Source organism: Gorilla gorilla, chromosome 10, assembly GCF_029281585.2.
Source record: "Gorilla gorilla gorilla isolate KB3781 chromosome 10, NHGRI_mGorGor1-v2.1_pri, whole genome shotgun sequence".
NCBI classification, from domain to species: domain Eukaryota; kingdom Metazoa; phylum Chordata; class Mammalia; order Primates; family Hominidae; genus Gorilla; species Gorilla gorilla.
This window is the reverse complement of record NC_073234.2, coordinates 27,281,901-27,301,710: the sequence shown is the minus strand read 5'-3', so window position 1 is coordinate 27,301,710 and position 19,810 is coordinate 27,281,901. Positions and strand designations below refer to the sequence as shown.

Sequence of the window (19,810 nt, the reverse complement as noted above, 5' to 3'; positions counted from 1 at the left end):
TTCCCTACAGTTGCAATAGGCTAAAGTTCTGAGACAAAATGATTGACTGTGTAATGCTATTTATCAGGAATGAGTGATTTATTTTATTATCTAATTTTAGAAGTCTTTCATACACTTCCCAAGAGGCTGCCTAGTTCAGATATTCATAAAAGGAAAGAGAAGAGGGAATATGAACTACAGAACAGTGAAAAACATTTTACCAACATGACAGAGGAAATCATTTTAAAACACATTTTGAAGATGTTTTGCATTATAGTAGACATGGAATATATCTCCATCTTTTATACATGACTGTTATGAATGGAAAGATACTATCTTTTGAGATAGTTTTAGATAAAGTAAAAATGTAATGATATTTTCAGTGCATATAATGCATTTCTTATTTTGTACATAAAAGTCTCATCATTTTTTGTTGTTGTGGTTGAGACAAGGTCTTGCTCTGTCACCCAGGCTGAAGTGCAGTGATGCAATCTCGGCTCACTGCAACCTCCGCCTCCCAGGTTCAAGCCATTCTCGTGCCTCAGCCTCCCAAATAGCTGGGACTACAGGCACGCACCACCATGTCCAGCTAATTTTTGTATTTTTAGGACAGATGGGGTTTCTCCATGTTGGCCAGGCTGGTCTCAAACTTCTAACTTGTGATCCACCTGCCTTGGCCTTCCAACGGGCTGGGATTACAGGCATGAGCCACCACACCTGGCTAAAAGTCTCATCATTTTTGTGAGTAAAAAATAATTTGCTCTTCACCCCAACTAAATAGATGTTAATTTCATAGTTGAAGAATAATAGCCCATAGGTGTGTTAAACCGTCTTCCTGCTTGGTGTTCCCATTGTCTGATTTCAGTTGGGTCCTTCTCAGGCTCCCAGCTTCATTCTTGAGGCATTTCCCCCCCATTACTCCTTATCCCCTTTGGGAAGCCCTGGGGCCACACATAACACAACCAAACATCTACTGATTCAGATGGCCTTTATGTTGCTGTGTAGCTTTAAGAATCTATGACTTGGAGTCTCAGCATCAAATGGTCTTCCAATATCCTAGGCTACCAGTTCAAATTAGGGCCGCTGTCTATACAACTGCCTGGAGCCACCTGATGCTGGCAGGGGGTGGCCATCAAGGGCTGTGTGTTTCTGGGTTTCCTTCTGGGGTGTCCATAGTTTAAAGTATTTCTGAGAGAGCTGTGGTTTACTCAGACTTCCTGGACTGTTGAGAGGCCTAGCCCTGGGGAGGTTGGTTGATGAACAGAATGTAATTGATTTCTTGCTGTCATAATTTCTCTTAATGTTTCATTTTTATTAGTATATTACATTATTAGTATATTTTTCTATAATTCCTTTATTTGAGTCCTATGTGCAGCTCCTGAAGACAGTCCCACTTACCATACAACCAGCATGAATTGATTTATGTGGATTGTTTTCTTTTTCTTTTTTTTTGTATTAACAGCTTTTTTGAAGTAAAATTATGTACCTTAAAACACATTCTTTATAAGGGTACAGTTCAATAAGTTCTAGTAAATGTATAGATTTATGCAACCATCATGACTATCCAATTTTAGAACATTTCCATTATCTCCAAAAGTTCCCTCTTGCTTGTTTCCATTCAATCTCCACTCCCACCTCCATCTCCAGGTAAACACTCATCTCCTCCTGTCTTTATAGATTTGCCTTTACTGGAAATGTTATATAACTGAATATGTTTTTGAGTTTCATTCATGTTATTGCATGTATCAATGGTTTGTTTCCTTTTTGTTGCTAAATAGTATTCCATTGCCTGGATCTACTACATTTTATTTATCTATTCACCAGTTGATGGATGTGTGGATTGTTTCTGGTTTTTGTCTTTTTTTTTTTTGAGGCAGAGTCTCGCTCTGTGGCCCAGGCTGGAGTGCAGTGGCGTGATCTCGGCTCACTGCAACTTCCATCTCCCTGTTCAAGTGATTCTCCTGCCTCAGCCTCCTGAGTAGCTGGGATTACAGGTGTGAGCCACCACGCCCGGCCTTTTTTTTTTTTTTTTTTTTCCTGAGACAGGGTCTTCCTCTGTCACCCGGGCTGGAGTGTAGTGGTGTGACCACTTCTCACTGGAGCCTCAATCTCCTGTGCTCAAGTGATCCTCCCACCTCAGCTTCCCAAGTAGCTGGGACCACAGGTGTGTGCCAACACACCCTGCTAATTTTTAAATTTTTTTGTAGAGATGGGGTTTCACCATTTTGCCCACACTGAACTCCTAAGCTTAAATGATCATCCACCTCAGCCTCTCGAAGTGATAGGATTACAGAAGTGATCTATTATGAATAATGCTGCTGGGCCGGGTGCAGTGGCGCACACCTGTAATCCCAGCACTTCGGGAAGCTGAGGCAGGTGGATCACTTGAGCCCAAGAGTTCAAGACCAGCCTAGGCAACATAGCGAGACCCTGTTTCTACAAAAAATAAAAAAAAGTTAGCCAGTGCATGGCACACACCTGTAGTCCCAGCTACTCAGGGGGCTGAGATGGGAGGATCACTTGAGCCCAGAAGTTTCAGGCTGCAGTGAGGTGTGATTGCATCAGTGCATTCCAGCCTGGGCAACAGAGTGAGACCCCATCTCAAAATAAAGTAAAATAATGCTGCTATAAATATTTGTGTATAAGTCTTTGTGTGGACGTGTTTTCATTTCTTTGAGAAGATACTTCAGAGTGAAATTTTTTGGATATGACAAATTTATGCTTAACTTTTTAAGAAGCTGCCAAACTGTTGTCTAAAGTGGCTGTGCCATTTTACATCCCCACCAGCAATGTATGAGGGTTCTAGTTTTTCCACCTCCTAGCCAACACTTGGTGTTGACAGTCTTTATTATAGCCTTTGGTGGATGAGTTGTGTTATCTCACTGTGGTTTTAATTTACCTTTCCTTAGTGACTAATAACGTTGAGCATCTTTTTGTGTGCTTAACAACCATTTCTATAAATTCTTTGGTGAAATGTCTGTTTAAATATTTTGACCATTTTAAAATCGGGTTATTCATCTTATTGAGTTGTGGAAGTTTATCCTGGATACAAGTTCTTTATCAAATGACTTGCAAATATTTTCTCCCAGTCTGTAACTTATCTTTTCATTTTCTGAATATGGTGTGTTTTGAGGAGCAAGTTTTAATCTTGATGAAGTCCAATTTATCCATTTTTTTCTTTTATGGATTTTTTGGTGTCATATTCAAGAAATCTTTGCCTAAATTAAGGTCACAAAGAGTTTCTCTGACTTCACTCCCATTTAAAACACTTATTAACATATACCTTGTGCCAGCCCCATGCAAGGGGCTGGTAGTAAAAATGTGCATAAAATACTCTACCTTTGGAGAGCTTTAGTAGGGGACAGAGGCACATGAGCAATTCACTGCATGGAGGCATTTAGTTGCTTTTATAGAAGTGCTTGCAGCTGGGGCACCGAGATAGCACTTAGCTCTCCCAGAGGCATTGGAGGAAGCAAAGGTCAACTCAGGTGGATGGTCTGATACGGGATCTCATGACCAAAATTCTGGTTGAGGGAAAAGGCATGAACATCTCAGAGGACTCCAGAAGGCCATTGCTAAGAGGGTTTGGGGAGAGGAAATAGTCTTCTATTGTCTCAGAAGAGATTAAGCAGACGCTCCTCAGTGGTTTTTACTAACAGAAATCTATCATCTTAATCTGGCAGAGACTGAAGGCCTTAATTAAAAAAAATAAGAAAACAGTGAATCTGTTAAGTACTAACAAACAGGATTATCTGATTTTAATGTCAACATCTTGGACTGTTTGGATGGAAGATCTGCTCATCCATCCTATCTATGCCATTTAGAACATCAAGAATGGCATTGTTAGTGTTCTGTCTGCTTTCAGTGTCCAAGACTGGTCTTTCTAGAGGCTGAGAGGCAGTGATGCTTGGAATTCTCATTGCTTCCCATAAGAATGATGACCATGAGGCATCTGGTTATGAATGTCTGTATGAAGGTCCAGTACATGAATAACTGTTCCTTCACTTGGTGAAGAGGCTTTTGATCATGTTCTTTACTCTTGATGCTGCCCTGAAAGAGAACAAGCAAACTTCTCACAGAGCAGGGCTGGGCCCAGGGATCATTATAGGGAGGAATTAGCAGAGGAAAACAACAAAGAGAGGGGTTCGGTCAGTATTGCGTTACAGTTAGCATTTCAGGGTCTGAAGGGAGACTGTCTTCTCACTACTCAAAGTGTGGTCCCTGGACCAGCACCATCAGCACTACCTGGAGCTTTTTAGACGTGCAGAACCTCAGCCAGGTGCGGTGGCTCACGCCTGTGATCTCAACACTTTGGGAGGCTGAGGCGGGCAGATCACGAGGCCAGGAGATCGAGACCATCCTGGCTAATACGGTGAAACCCCGTCTCTACTAAAAATACAAAAAATTAGCCAGGCGTGGTGGCAGGCATCTGTAATCCCAGCTTCTTGGGAGGCTGAGGCAGAGAATTGCTTGAACCCGGGAGGCAGAGCTTGCAGTGAGCCGAGATCGTGCCACTGCACTCCAGCCTGGGCAATAGAGTGAGACTCTGTCTCAAAAAAAAAAAAAAAAAAAAAGTGCAGAACTGCAAGCCCCACCCAGAGAGTAGGGTAGAAGAACAGATCTTCTGTCCAGACTTCCCAAGATACCACTGAAGCAAAATCTACTTTTTTCCCTGAGATCTGATGATTCATAAGCACTTTCAGGTTTGAGAAGCACTGGTCTAGTCCAGTGTTTCTAGAGTCCTCTGCAAATGCCCTGGCTAAATGCTCATCCAGGCTCTGTTTAATAATTCCGGGGACAGACAGCCAAGGTCAGTTAGCAGATGAGAATGATCCTTTTATTTTTCTTTTTAGATCAGGCTGGTTAGGCAGATAAGTGGGCATAAGTGGATAAATTGCTGTGCTCTAATTTGCAAGGGCAGGTCAGCTGTTAGAGTTACCCTTTAAAACAGCTCATCTTTACAGCAAACTGATTGCTTAAAAGGTTTGGAGAAAACAAGACGATGACTTTGGTATGTGATTCTGTGTCCACTTAGCGTCATTCCACAGTATATCTACCATTAGGAAAATGCAGCGTTATTGTGTGTGAGTACTATTGATGCAAATTAGTTGTCATCAATTATTTTGAGTTTATTGTTTAAATTGCTACAAGCTCTCTTTCATACTAAGATGAAGAAATTGGTAGCGGTGACTCTCAAACTTTTGTGTGCATCAGAATCACCCAGAGTGCTTGTTAAAACATACGGCTGGGCCCCAGCTCCAAAGTTTCTGATTCAGTTTATGGGATGGGAACTGATAATTTGCATTTCTAGCAGTTCTCTAATGCTGCATTATAGAAATAGTAGCTTCGAATGCATTTTTAGCACCACAAAAAAAATATCTAGACCCTTATTTGATACTGTGCTCTGATCATACAGAATATAGGGCCAAATTTCAGCAATCATTCTCAGGGGATACAGAGTAACTGGGTTAACCTAAAGACAAAAGTAAACTAACAACATTTTCTGAGACTGCTGATTTCTTAGACATTTCGAACCTACGTCCAATTTGCTCAACAGCAATGCATTTGCTTCCTTTTCCATTCTTCCCCTTGTTTCCACCCACTTCCGATGGCAGATAGTTCTGGTCAAGTGCAGAATGTTTGATCGTCAACTCCCAAGTGCCCACTGGTTGGTGGGTGGCTCTGTTGGTCAGGTTGGCTGGGACATTCTGAGCATGTGGGCTGGCTCTGAGCTGTGTGATGACCTTCTAGGTCATTACAGTCCTGTATTTAGTCATAGGATCTATCCCAGCCCTTACGCCTTCATCACCTGGTAGGCTTAGACCTCTGATCTCAGCAGATTTAAGGGGCAATTCTATTGTGTGAGGACCTGGCATTGCTAAGTTCTCAGTGAGCTAATAAACCTTCACCACAGCATGGGACCCAAGCATCTCTGATCATGGTTCCTCTTGGTAATTTTTCCACCTGTGGCAGCTGCTCAGCTTGGAATGGTTCACTCTGACCTTTCCGGTGCCACTTGTCTAAAGATCGCCTGCAGACTGCCCTGCAGTAGAGACTTCCTGCCAGAGAAAAACCATGATTGCCCTTTATACCATAATTGAGTGGAGACAGGATTTACCTCATCGGAGCACCTTGTCTGACTCCATTTCACATTATTAAAAACAGAGACTCTGGACTTCATGGTTTTTTTTTTATAAAAAATTTATTGAGATGATGTAATTATAGGCTTTTCTTTAAAAATTATTTGCAACTCACTGGCCCTGAGAAAAGGCATTTTTTTGTTTTTTTTTTCTTTTTTGTTACATTCATTTGATTCAGTCCCTTATAAACCCCACACCTCATAAACAAGAGATTAGAAACTAAACAAAAAGGGGGGGGGGGAAGGAAATTCTAGATTCGTTCTGGTTTGCAGGTGGTTGCAGTCACAAAGAGAAATCATCAAGAATGTTCACTTGGCATGTGTGAAAGATTCAGGGGGTCTGCAGCTGTTTAGTGTTGATGCAGTTGGGTCAAAAGAGTATCAGGTTAGTCTTCTGTGGGTTTTAGGCAGGGATTATCGTGCCTCCCTCCCACCCCACTGGCTTCCTTGCGTCACAGCCTTTATTTCTACTCCGAAGAGGAGCAGGAGAGAGTGAACAGCCTCTAACTAGCACCAAATGCTTGGGCAAAGAAAACTGCCCCTTTTTCTTGGTGTGTTTTCCCAAATCTTTTATCTTCAGTTTCCTGGGTGGGAATGAGCCAGACAGGGTGAGCCCAGGCTGGATCCTGAGCCTAATTCCATTCTTGGCATGCTGTCTGCTCCTAGGGCAAGTCACTTCACCTCCCTGACACCCAGGTTTCTTTTTTGCAAAAGGGAGTTCCTATTTCAAAAATATTCAGACTTGGAGACTAGGCAGTGAAAGGTGGGAATGGTGGTTACTTCATCATTTCGGTAAATTGTCATAGCCATTTGAATTTCAGCTAAAGCGACATTCTCATTTGGACAGGAGATCAGTATCAAAAGACATTGGATCAGAGGGTTCCAAACATACTGTTGAAAGGAGAAAATCCATTGGTCTATTATTCCTCTTTTTCTGTGGGGACGCCCTCATCTCCCCAAAGGATTTGGAACATTGGTGATGCCACCTTAAGCAAGACCAAGTTGCCCTGGGTCAAGATCTTAGAGTTCATGTTTTCAACATAGCCAGTCTAGCCAATTACCAGTGGTTTCTTCTGCTACAGAGGAGACTGCCTGGCTAGCTTGAGATGTAGGAATGAGAACTTCAAGACCCAAGTGAGAGTGCACATCCATCACACGGCAGGGCTCCTTTGCATTTTCCTCTCCTGACTTCAGATTTGTCTCCTGACAACACCCCTAGTACTTAGTGTTGAAATGAGTCACGCCGGGTGGATTAGGCAGGTACAATATAAACTCTGAAAGCAGGGATTATGGCTGATTGAGCTTTGGGTCCCTCACAGTGTCCAGCAGGTGCTTCATCAAGGTTTGCTAACTGAATCTGAAATCTTTAGGGTCTGCAGGGTGTAAATACTGTATCCAGGTGCTGGCACTACCCGGGTTTTCTCATAAAGAACAAATGAAGAGGACATTTGCAGTTAGGGGAATTACAAAATCCTTATTGGTAGTACAGATTGATATCCCTTATCTGAAATGCTTGGGACAGAAGTGTTCTGGGTCTCGGATTTTTAAATGTTTTTTTTTTGTATCCTGGAATATTTGTGTGTATATATATATATATATATATATATACACACACACACACACATATATATATGTATATAATGAGAGATCTTGGGGATGGACACAAAGTCTAAACACAAAATTCATTTATGGCTCATATATACTTTATACACATAGCCTGAAGGTAATTTTATATTTGAAATCATTTTCTATATAAAACAGTTTGTGTACATTGAACCATAAGAAAGCAAAGGTGTTAGGTGTGGAATTTTCCACTCATGGTGTCATAGCGTTCAGGAAGTTTTGGATTTTGGGGCATTTGGGGGTTTTAACTGTTCAGATTAGGGATGCTCAACCTGTATCTGAATGGGAAATAAAGACTATATTGGAATGAGTGCCTTCTATTTCTTCTTCAAGTGGCTGAAGGTATCATCCTAAGTCTAACATATTCTCCTGGGATATTGCTTTAAATATAGAAATGCTTGGGGCAAAAGGGAATTTCCCTCCATAATTCAACTGTTTGTTAAGATTCTTTGAACAGTAAGAGACTGAGTTCTTGCACTTGGGTGAAGAGGCCAGACTGAGAGGCTCTAATCCTAGCAACATCATGCTCTGGTCTCTGATTTCATATTCATACAGAGGGATGCAGTAAAAATCCCTTTCTCTCCATTCTTAAAATCAGTGGCTTTCACAATACATCAGGTACTTGGCTTAATCTCTGCATTTCAGATAGAATACCAGTCATCTTAGAGGCTGAAATAGGGATCACCATGTCCTACTGAATGCTCTCAAAAGACACCTGCAGCGTGCTGAGATCCAGCAGAATCTCATCACCATTCAAGCAGACTGAGACCCACTCGCCTCATATAGAAGGTCCCTGACCTCCCGGAAGGTTGAATGGTGGGGCGCCTGTGACAGCAGGAGTGGGCTGGCTATGCCCGTGTGTCTACCTGTGCTCTGATAAGAGGCAGGGACAGAGCAAGGCTGAAGAGAGCCTTGATCAGCTCCTCAATTCCAGTGTCCTTGAACCATAGTCCATCTGTTTGCACCCTAGGTTGGTGTCCTTGTCAGTAAGGCCGAGGGAAAATTCCTCTTGCCTGTGTGACCCAAACTCTACATGTCTGACTCAACTCAGAAAAGGCTGGGGAGAAGCCCAGGGGTCTGGTAACTTCACCTGGAAGCTGCTGCTGAGGGCACATATGTATCCCGGAGGAGCTGTGAGTTTCTCCCCCAACTGAGTAGAGGAAACAGAGGGGAACAAGGAGGGGGTGCTTTGTAAGGCAGGTGTAATCTGGATTAAAAGAAATTGTACTCCAAATATTGGATTTCTGAGACCTATATTGGAAGAGTCAATTTAGATGGCTAGAAAAGGAAGAAAAAAAACAATCTAAAACAGCTTTCAAAAATACTAAGAAGTGGCACTACCCTCATTTTACAAGATACCATCGATCTTATTTTGAGGTGAAAAAGAGCCACAAATGGGTCCTTTCTGAGACACAGCTATGAAAGGAAGAAAAAATAATGTATCCGAGGAATTTCCTGTCTGCCCAGGCTGGGCAAACACTGATTGCAACTGAGACTGCCCTCTGGGATCCTCCGTCTCCAAAGCTCTGTGTCCAGTGGAGACCAGGAAACTTTAAAAAAGGTTAGGAATTGAAAAAAAAAAAAAAATCAGGTGAGGGCATGAAACTGACCACAAGATGGCCTTTGGAATGGAGCAGAGAGGAGCTTTTCTTTCTCACTAGCCTCTGTTACCTGCTTTGGAAAAATAAATCCCCACTGCAGAATATTTTTGCCCAGTTTCTGGACTGCTGGGCCTGTGTGGTCTTTTCATATTTTCCACTTTGCAGCGCTCCCAAGCTAATCCCAAGCTGCCGAGGCCTTCCAAATAACTTGGACAGCCTTCCATCCTTATCTTACGCCTTAGACACATGGTTCTCACAGCCATCTCAGGGGCGGCTCTCTGGACTAGCATGTATCTGTCTGCAGCACAGCAGCATCTGTGATGATTTTGGCCTCCCTCAGATGGGTGGCCCAATGCTGGGATGTGGGTTTGATTCTGTGCTGCTGGCCACAAAGCACCCGGGTCACTGATTCTGTTTAGGTGCCAACAATCCCCAAGACTCTCCAAGAGGCTGAACTCTGTCAGAAGGCATCTGAATCTCAATTGCAGGCAGGGCGGGAGGACAGAGGGGACCAAGGGAAGAACAGAGCAAGAGAGAGAAAAAGAGAGCTCTCCTTTTCATTTTATCTTTTTTAAAAGCATTTTTTTTTTTTTCAGCCAAGACCCAACAGTAACAGGAACAAACCTGATCCACGTGGCAGGAAAAAGAGGAACCTGAACCCCTCTGCAAGTATTCTCTTTCCTGACCAGCTGGGCTTGCCGCACTTTGTGAGATTTGCAAAAAATATATATATAATAGATATATATTTCCATAGGAAAACAACATCAGATGTCTTCCCCTAGATGAACGATGAAGAGTCAAACTGCAGGTTCTTAAAACAAAAACAAAAACACCATGAAACTAACAACAGTGGAAGGGTGAGGGTGAGGAATTACAGATGGAGAGATTCCAAATCAGAAGGAAACGTGACATGGAGTCCCAGGCTCATGCCCTCCGCCAGAATTCCAGCCCCGCCTGTGCTGGGTAGTTTGTCTAAGGTGCTCCAGGGTCCCTCTTGGTCTGCAAGAGAAGTGTCCCTGCCATTTCTGGGTCGCTTCCTTTTCCACTCTCCTCAGCCCGCCTGCTCCGTCACACTTCCAGCAATCCTGGTGGGCAGGGGTTCCCTGGGCTGCTGGCCCGCTGAGGTGGACTGTTGGTTCCTTCAGCATTCATCTTCTTGGTATATTTGTTCATCCAGCTCCTGGGACTCTAGGTGCTCCAGACGGTCTGTTCGGCCACTCATGATTTCATCTGGGGTTTTCATAAACCTTTGGAAGAAGAAGTGGAGGAGGTAAGAGATTCCATTTTCCTAAAGCTGTCTTCACTCTGAACTCTAGCCTGTATATAAAGAAAGCCTCCATCATCTTACACAGCTGGAGAGCTACTGAACCCCAAGATTAATGCTAACTTAGTGTAAATTAGGAAAAGGTACTCCTTTCTCTGACTGTCTAAAAAGTGGCAAAATGCTTATTTAAAAAGACTAGGGCCAGGCATGGTAGCTCATGCATATAATCCTAGTGCTTTGGGAGGCCAAGTTGGGAAGATAACTTGAACCTAGGAGTTTGAGACCAGCTTGGGCAACATAGCGAGACCCCACCTCTACCAAAAAAAAAAAAAAATCTGGGTATGGTGGTGTGCACCTGTAGTCCTAGCTACTTGGGAGGCTGAGGTGGGAGAATCCCTTAAGCTCAGGAGGTTAAGGCTGCAGTGAGCTATGATCATGCCACTGCACTCTAACTTGGGTGACAAAGTGAAATCCTAATTATTGGGAAAAAAAAAAAAGTCTAGGATGTCTGTGACATAGTGAGCACCCTTTGGGATCATGTGGTGCATTAATGCATGACCATACGAGAAAGCCTTGGTCCAGACCATGTATATATGTTTCTTTCTTTTACAGAATTAGATTTTACAGACTCATGAGAGCTGTATATCCACTTCCATTCCAGACTGTGAGCCCAGGAAATGGTATTCAAAACTTAAATTTCAAAGGATATAGTTAAATGTTAAGTGAAAAATGCTGACAATAGGACCACTTAGTGGAGCTTCTGGAAAATTGGAAGGGCAAAAAAAAAAAAAAAAACTTTTACAATGTTATCACTGATTCACCCAAAATGCCAGCAATGAACCCTCTTTAGTCTGTCTACCTTTGCAACTGGGGTGTACAGCAAGCCTCATCTTCCTGTTCAATGGGTTAAACTGGAAGTGACATCAATGACATGTTTTGACCATAATTTACATGGCTCAGGAAGGCAGCCTGGTTGCAGATGTTCCGCCTACACTGTAGGAGCACCCGTTCCAGTCCCCTTCTGTGCCTGCACACCTTTCTCTCCCCATATACTCTGCCCTGCGCCACTATCTTAGAACTTACATTTTATCTCATTCCTCCTCATGCAAAAGCCTAAAATGACCACTCATCAAGTCAAAGGTACATCCTTTGCTCTGCTCATCGGGTCCTTCTGCCATCTTTACCTAGGAAGCTCTTATTTTCCACTGTTCATCAGTATGAACCCAATGCAGTCTAGCAGTCTTGGCTCTTGTATATATCATGGCGCATGCTCTGCCATGTATCTTTAGCTTTTCCCTTATCTGGAGCCCTCCTGACTCTTCTCACGAGTTGAGTCCTACTCATTCTTTGTGTTCTGTCTCCTCATCAAAGAGCTGCTTAATGGCACTAGTCCATGATTTCAACACTTAAACATCCATCTTCTTCAACACTCAAACATCTTGTAAAGAGTATCTACAATTCAACACCTCACTTGATTACATACTAGGTCTTATACCAAGAAACCTTCATTTTGTGGCAAGTCTGGCTTCTAACATTCATTTCCTCAAAATGGACTAATCTCTCCCTCACTAATAGCACTATTCCTTTCTCTTACTGAAAATCTTTTATTGGAAGCCTATCAATCTTCTGGCTACTACTGCTTTTCCTGCTCATTACTGGCAAACTTCTCCAGCAGTATGATCTGCAGCATCTGCAGTCTTTCTCCTCTTGTATCCCCTAACTAAAATTTCTCCCTCCACATCCGAAGTCAATAAAGAGCCCCTCTAAGCCAACTCCACAGATGTCCTATGCTTGGCTCCCCAAACCACCCCTTTCTTCTTTTGACGGCTTTCCCATATTAAGCTTCTGATATTCCACACCAGGCTGTCAATAAGCATTAACTGAAAGCTTTAATATAGAATGACAAAAAATAGAATCCTCTATCTTCTAGGAGCTTATAATCTAGTTGTCGGGGAGAAGGACTTGACACATAAAACTACAGGCTGAGCATCCCTAATCCAAACACTGGAAACACTTCTGGTCCCAAGCATTCCAAATGAGGGATACTCAACCTGTATTCAAAATATAAATCCTGTAGTTGCTCTAGCTACTCCGGAGGCTGAGGCAGGAGGATGGCTTGAGCCCAGAGTTTGAGGCTTCAGTGAGCTATGACCACACCACTGCACTCCAGCCTGGGCAACAGAGTGAGACCCTGTCTCTAGAAAAACAAACAAGTTGGCCAGGCACAGTGGCTCACATCTGTAATTCAAGCACTTTGGGAGGCCAAGGTGGGCAGATCACTTGAAGCCAGGAGTTTGAGACAAGAGTGGCCAACATGGCGAAACCCTGTCTCCACTAAAAATACAAAAATTAGTCAGGTGTGGTGGCAGGCACCTGTAATTCCAGCTACTAGGGAGGCTGAGGCATGATAATTATGAGAATTGCTTAAATTCAGGAGGTGGAGGTTCCAGTGAGTCGAGATTGTGCCACTGCACTGTAGCCTGGGTGACAGAACGAGGCTCTGTCTCAAAAAAAAAAGAAAAGAAAAGAAAAAGCAAATTGTAGTGTAGTTAAGGGCTCCAGGGAACCCGGGTGATGATGGAAGACGACAGCTATGTGTGTTGGAGCAGCTGAAGAAGGCCTCATTCAGGGCAACAGACTTGAGGTTGAGCCTTGAGGGTGTAGGTATTAAAAAGGCAAAAGTTAGTCATATACATTTCTGGCATAGGGAACTGTATGAGTGTTGTAGGGCAGCTGGCAGTTTGTATTATGGTTTCAGGAGGCAGCAGAGTGGACCAGAGACAGAAAGACATTGTTGAGTGAATCCCAATGTGAATCATGAAGTCCAGACATCAGCTTCCACTGCCAGGGAAGCCTTTGCTTTTTTCTCGTCTCCCAGATCTCATGAAACTGCTTGTCACTGAAAGACTCCAACCTGGGACCTTCTGGCAACATTCCCTTCTGGGAAATGTAGTTCCCAGGCTTCTAGCCGCTGCAACACAGAATAGAGTGGGAATGGTGCTGAAGAGCCAATGGTCCATCTAGCACAATGACTGGGATACAGGAGGAGTCAAAGGGAACTCTAGTTTCAAAGTTGGTCGCTTCAAACAGCAGTGATGCCCCTGATGAGTAAAGAATTCAATAATTCTGGGTGGAATTTCTTTTTTTTTTTTTTCTTGAGATGGAGTCTCACTCTGTCACCCAGGCTGGAGTGCAGTGGCACAATCTCGGCTCACTGCAACCTCTGCCTCCCGGGTTCAAGTGATTCTCCTGCCTCAGCCTCCCGAGTAGCTGGGACTACAGGTGCGTGCCACTACGCTCAGCTAATTTTTGTACTTTTAGTAGAGATGGGGTTTCACCATGTTGGCCAGGATGGTCTTGATCTCTTGACCTCGTGATCCGCCCGCCTCAGCCTCCCAAATGCTGGGATTACAGGTGTGAGCCATCACGCCCGGCCTCTGGGTGGAATTTCTAATCTGAGACGAGTGTCTGTTTTGAGTTTTGAAGATGTCATGTCTGAAATACTTAAATGTGATATTTAAGGGGACAAAGCCTACAGGAAACTCTTGGACATTCAAATTTGGAATTTCAGGGAGATTTTAGAGCTGGCTATAGAGATTTAAGAGCCTAACCACTGAGGTGATAAATGAAGTTGTGTGTCAGGATCAATTCATCCACGAAAAAGGTATAGAGTGGGAAGAAAGGGAGCCAAGGACTGCGTTTAGGTTGAAGGATGAAGAAAAGCCATCAGTAGAGCCAGAGAATGGAGGGTTCTTTTTTTATTCCTTCTATTCTGTTTCCCTTTCCTGAAGAGCCTTTCCCGTTTCTTTTGAAGATCTTAATTGCTTTTACTATTCCTAAGTTACCATTCCTTCCCAATGCTAAAGACCAGATTCTCTGCTCTTTCCAATAAATTAATCATATCAGTGAGCTCATCTATTCATACATGGTATCACTTCCTACCTGTATATAGATAATTCACAATCTACATCTCTAGCCCCATCTGCCACTCTCTTCTGTCTCACCTGCCAAAACCCATCACCCAAGGTTGTGTTTGTTGATCTCACTTCTACCAACCTGCAGTTGGCCCCACTAATGACTACCACCAGCACCAGAGGTCTACTTCTACATCTCCTGATTGGTCCTTCAGATCCCTCCTTCTTCTTCCAATTCTTTCTTCTCTCTTGCATAGTACTTGGAATTACAATCTATGTGGTGGCAAGCTAACTTAGTTGGAACTCATTATCTATGAGGAATTCTGGAAAGAAAAATTCTAGTGCCGCAGCTTGTAGACTTATTCTGACTACGATGCATTATAAGAAATACATTTTACATCATGACTCATCGCGTACATACACACCTGGAACAACATTTTCATGAATCCACTGTCATTCATGCTACATGTGATGCAGTCTGGCATTTTCAACTCTATCCTATCCTATCCTTATTTCATTAAAAAAAAAGCTGTGATGGACCCATTCAATCTATTTCATGACTCACTGTGGGTCATTACCTGCATTTTGACAAATATGGTTCAGAAAGTTGCCTTACAGCGATGGTAACCTGGAAGTCTAGGTTTAATTCCTTGTTTTGCCATTGACTTTGTGCTTTTAACTACACCGGACTTTAATGCCACATAATATTATTTGGTCACTGCGTTATTTTAAAGGTGAGTCAGATTCTGTTCATTTAGTTTTGGCTTTAGTACAGGACAGACATAAGTTAAAAAAATATTTTCCTTAAATCCTAACAAACCAGTACCTGGTATCCAGTTTGTAGCAATGATTGGCTTTGGGTATCCGATAGGCAGGTAGAGATCTTAACAGTCTCCCCCCATTCCCCGTTATTTAAAGAAAACAGCATCCTCCCAAAAGAAGGAAAGGAGAAAAAGGAAGTGCTACCTGAACAAAAGCCTTTGTCCTGGCTCCTTCCTGATAATGTTTAGTTTGTAGTAGTGGCGCAGGGCTCTGGACATTTTCTCATAGGTCATGTTTGTTCTGTTCTGTTTGTTCAAAGGAGGAAGGGAGAAAAAAAGCACAAAGACACAATGAAATGAACCTCAGAAAAGGCACTGCGGGAGCTATTAAAATAAAAGCTCTTCAGCTGCTGCCTGTGGCCCTGCCAGTTTGGGAAGCTACCTGCTAATTGGCTGCCTTCCAGGCACATCTGTCCCCACCCTTTAGCTTTTTATATTCACTGTCACCAAAGTTTACTCCTAAGGTGAATCACCCTTTGTCCGAAGTCCTGGAGCCCTAGCTAATAAAGCAGATCCCATAGCAGCCTCGCTTATTTCCTTTTCCCAAGACTGCTCTCTGCTCCGCCTGAGGAATTTCCTGCAGGTTCCCCCTATCTCTGGGTCACCCTTCACCTTCTGACCCACACAGCATTTCTTTTTTTTTGTTGCAATGACCTTTTCTCAAACTTGTGTTTCTGGTCTGTCATTTTAAGGAAGACAATTCTTTTGTTTAAATTCCTGTTGTGGAAGCAAGAATACAGTGGTTCTGGGCCCGAGGCAATGGTACAGTGGGAGTAGCAGAGGGATTTTTCTCAGTGACTCACACATGGAAGTGTCTGTCAGTGGGGCCTTGCCGTATTTGGTCATGGTCTGCATTACCCACTGCCTTCTTAGAAGGCTACAAGTCTGGGCACACCTGGCTGGGCCTCCCTGCCTTTTCACTCACTCAGCAGATTGGGGTTGTGCCACCATGCCAACATCAGGCTTTGCTTCAGGTCCACCTATCAACTGGCCTGGATCACAGTTACCCGCTTTTTACAACTGCACACTTGAGCAGTCTTCCTTACTGCAAAATACTTTATTCAATTCCATTCCCTACTCCCAGTTTGGAAAATTGTGAGGCAAACTTCTTGCATCGCTTGCTTATAAAGGGGATGTTTTACAGTCAGAATATAAGTATTTTCTATAAAGAAATGGGCTTTGGGGGACATGGGAATTTCTAACTGAGCAGAAAAGAAGTGGCACTTCCCAAAGGTCCCCTGTGAGTCAGAGAGTCTTGCTGTACTTCCCTTTTACCCAGTTCCTAAAAACAGTGGAGGTGGCGGGATCAGGTCAAAGGGAGTGGAAACAAGAGTCACTCATGATGCAGCCCAGCAAACCAGGATATGTGAGTTAATGGGCACCTGGTCTCAGGAACAAATGGTAAGATGCATCTTTAATTATTTCCTTCCCTTTGCAACTGCCTAATTGCTTGCCCAGCAAGGAATAAACTAAATAAGTATGGGCAGACGTAAAAAGCAGAAGACAGACGATTATCCTCCAATCCAGGGATAAAGACTTCATTTCGGCACTAGTTTATGGAGCAGATATCTGCTGCCCTTTTACCTTATGGTTTCCCCACAGTCGAGCCAGTCCGTTGGGATCCACTATCCGGAATATTTTGGATTCTTTGTCCTCCCATCGGATGAAGTTTTCGTACCGGCTGTCAGAAAGCAACTGATAGACGTAATCCCAAAGCAGTCTACAGTCTACAGAGGAAAAGGGCAAGAAAACACTGTTGAAAATGTTTCTTGTTGAGGCACTAACCAGAAGAATCAAAAAAGAATCCAGCAACTGCTTCTGCCTAGCTAGGGTTGACTGATTGTCTAACTTCCTCGTTTTACAGGGAAGAAACGAAGGCCCAGAAAGATGGAGGGAGGTCCTGTTGTGTGACCTTTGACCCACTGGAGGCCTCAGAGATGATCCAGGTGACAGCCTCCCTCCACAGATGATGATACAGTGACCCAGAAGTCCACGGTCGTGACCCAAACTTAAACCTGGGCAGAGCCCATGTGAAAGACGGGAGGCAAGTTCTAACTGAATGAATGGGCTCTGAATGTGTGTTAAATGCAGGCTGGAAGGAAAAAAGGGTGGAAAGAGGGTCCTGATGGTTACAGAGAGAGCTGTGTGGTAAAAAATAGTGGAGTGAAAAGGTTATCCTGGTGTTGGTGGGAGATGGATGGATAAAGATGAGAAGGCTGGGGTAGGCTAAAACACAGCAAAAAGGAGTGAGGAGTGAAAAATGGTGGGAAAAGAAAAACTATGTGGCTTGGTGACTCTGACTGTGGGAACTGTGGCTAGCATGGTTTTAAAAAGAAATACAGATATTCTATCACATTTTGGAGGGCTTTAAAAAATGTTTTGATATAGTGGATCATGGCAGAAAGGAACCCAGTGCAAAAATCACTTTCTCCACTTGCAGAACTGATGTTTGAACATTTAGTCAGGCAATGGATATTTATTAAGTGTTAAGTGATTTAATATGGACTAGGCATGGTGTTGGGCCTTGGCTTTCGGCTGTGGGCTAGTAAATTAAAAGAGAAGACATGGCCGGGCGTGGTGGCTCACGCCTGTAATCCCAGCACTTTGGGAAGCTGAGGCAGGTGGATCACTTGAGGCCAGGAGTTTGAGACCAGCCTGACCAACGTGGCGAAACCCCGTCTCTACTAAAAATACAAAAACTTAGCCAGGCATGGTGGCGTGTGCCTGTAATCCCAGCTACTCAGGACACTGAGGCAGGAGAATCGCCTGAACCCAGGAGGTGGAAGTTGCAGTGAGTCAAGATCGCACCACTGCCCTCCAGCCTGGGTGACAAAGTGAGACTCAGTCTCAAAAAAAAAAAAAAAAAAAAAAAGAAGAAGAAGAAGACGACATGATGTACACCTTCCCCTTGTTCTATGACTTTCTGGATGTGTGCTGTGAAGGTGTGTGGTTGCCCTCCAGCAGAACCTGGAGAGGAAGCTGGGGACAGATGTGTGCCTTCTAGGTTGAGTTAAAGGTTAACTGGCCTCCAGATGAAGAGCAGCACCAATTTCCAGGTGTTCACTGCATGGTTCTGGAAATGCCCACTTTTTATAGGCACTTGTCAGAATGGCTGGTGATGGAAGATCAACTACTGAATGACAAGTATGAACTCGGCACTTTACCCGTATTATTTCTGATCCTCAGAAAGGTTGAAATAACTTGCCTGAGGTCACAAGGATTTGCACTCTGGACTCCTGCACTACAATGTTCTTTCTTTTTTACTTTGGGCAAGGCCTGGGCCTGGCACATTTGAAAGGGGAGTGTCCAGTTGAGACTTGGAATATATTACAGCCAACACATCCGCATTGCAGAGAAACATACACCCTTCTGGGGGTATATTTACAAGGGGAATTCAGTTGGGCCACCCTGGACACGCTTCTTAATCATCCTGAGGTTCAGTTGCCTCACTTATGAAGTGGGAATAACAGCACTTACTTTATAGGATTATTATATTAGTGATAATGGGAGGGAAGAGAAAGTAATAACAATAACAACGGTATTTAGTGGGTGCTATTTGTAGGTACTGTGCTGTGGCTTCGACAAGCCTGGTTACATCTGACCCTCACGCCGCCTTATGAGGCAGGTGCTGTTGCTATTCCTATTTTATAGATCAGGAAGCTGGGGCTGAGAGGGTTTGATGATTTACTCAGGAGGACACAGCTTATGAATGACACACAGGATTCTTGGCTGTGCATGACCCCAAAACCCATGCTATGACACACTTCCCAATGCAATTTCTAGTCTCAGAGAAACTCGTTAATGGGTGTATGTTTATAAAATCTTACAACTTTCCAGAACAAAGTACACCTGCTCAGTGTATCTTTTCTGAACTCCAGCGTTCTCTTTGAATAGCAGAAGACACTGGCAGAAAAATGTGGCATTTTCCAGAAGCTTAATCTTTCAAGGAACTACCATTAAATGTACAGCAGCCCTAAATCTTTAGTATCCCTTATGGAATCCTTTCTTCTGTATTATCTGTGTTTAAACATTAATGTGGTGTGTCACTCATTGTGTTTTGGAAAAGGACAAGTGGCCTCCTTAAAACAATGACACCATAGTCCTGGAGTTTGAACTCCATTCTAACAACACAAGCTGTCCAGCCACTTCTATTGCCCACCCCGTCTTGCCATGGCTGCATTCTGTATTTCCAGGGGGTGGGCTGAGGTGGGGGTGTGGAGAAGATGAGCAACCCAAGCATCATAAGTACCTTGAGAAATCAGTGTCCTGCAGACTGAGAATAATCTAGCTCATTTTAAAGGCATTTGAAGGAGGATGATTCTAGTTTCTAAGCAAAGCAGTCAAAAGTGGCAAAGTGTCTTTTTCCCTTGTAAGCATCTCCTTGTCTTGAGTCACTTTCTCTATAAAGGGAAAATAGAGATCTGCTGTGGTCTGAATCTTCATGTCCTCCCCAAATTCATCTGTTGAAA

General features: G+C 43.4%; 1 protein-coding gene across 4 annotated transcripts in view; it reads right to left on the bottom strand.

Annotated features, from left to right (window-relative positions):
• Window positions 1–6,162: 6,162 nt before the first annotated feature.
• ETV6 (ETS variant transcription factor 6) overlaps window positions 6,163–19,810 on the bottom strand; it is a 279,774-nt gene continuing 266,126 nt past the window's right edge. For all 4 annotated transcript variants that reach the window (XM_055358698.2, XM_055358694.2, XM_004052739.5 and 1 more), the window contains 3 exons: window positions 16,926–17,068; window positions 15,487–15,587; window positions 6,163–10,589 (listed from right to left, as the gene is read on the bottom strand). In XM_055358698.2, the coding sequence (XP_055214673.1) occupies window positions 10,484–10,589; window positions 15,487–15,587; window positions 16,926–17,068 (350 nt within the window). In that variant the 3' untranslated portion in view covers window positions 6,163–10,483. The remainder of the gene's footprint in view (window positions 10,590–15,486; window positions 15,588–16,925; window positions 17,069–19,810) is intronic.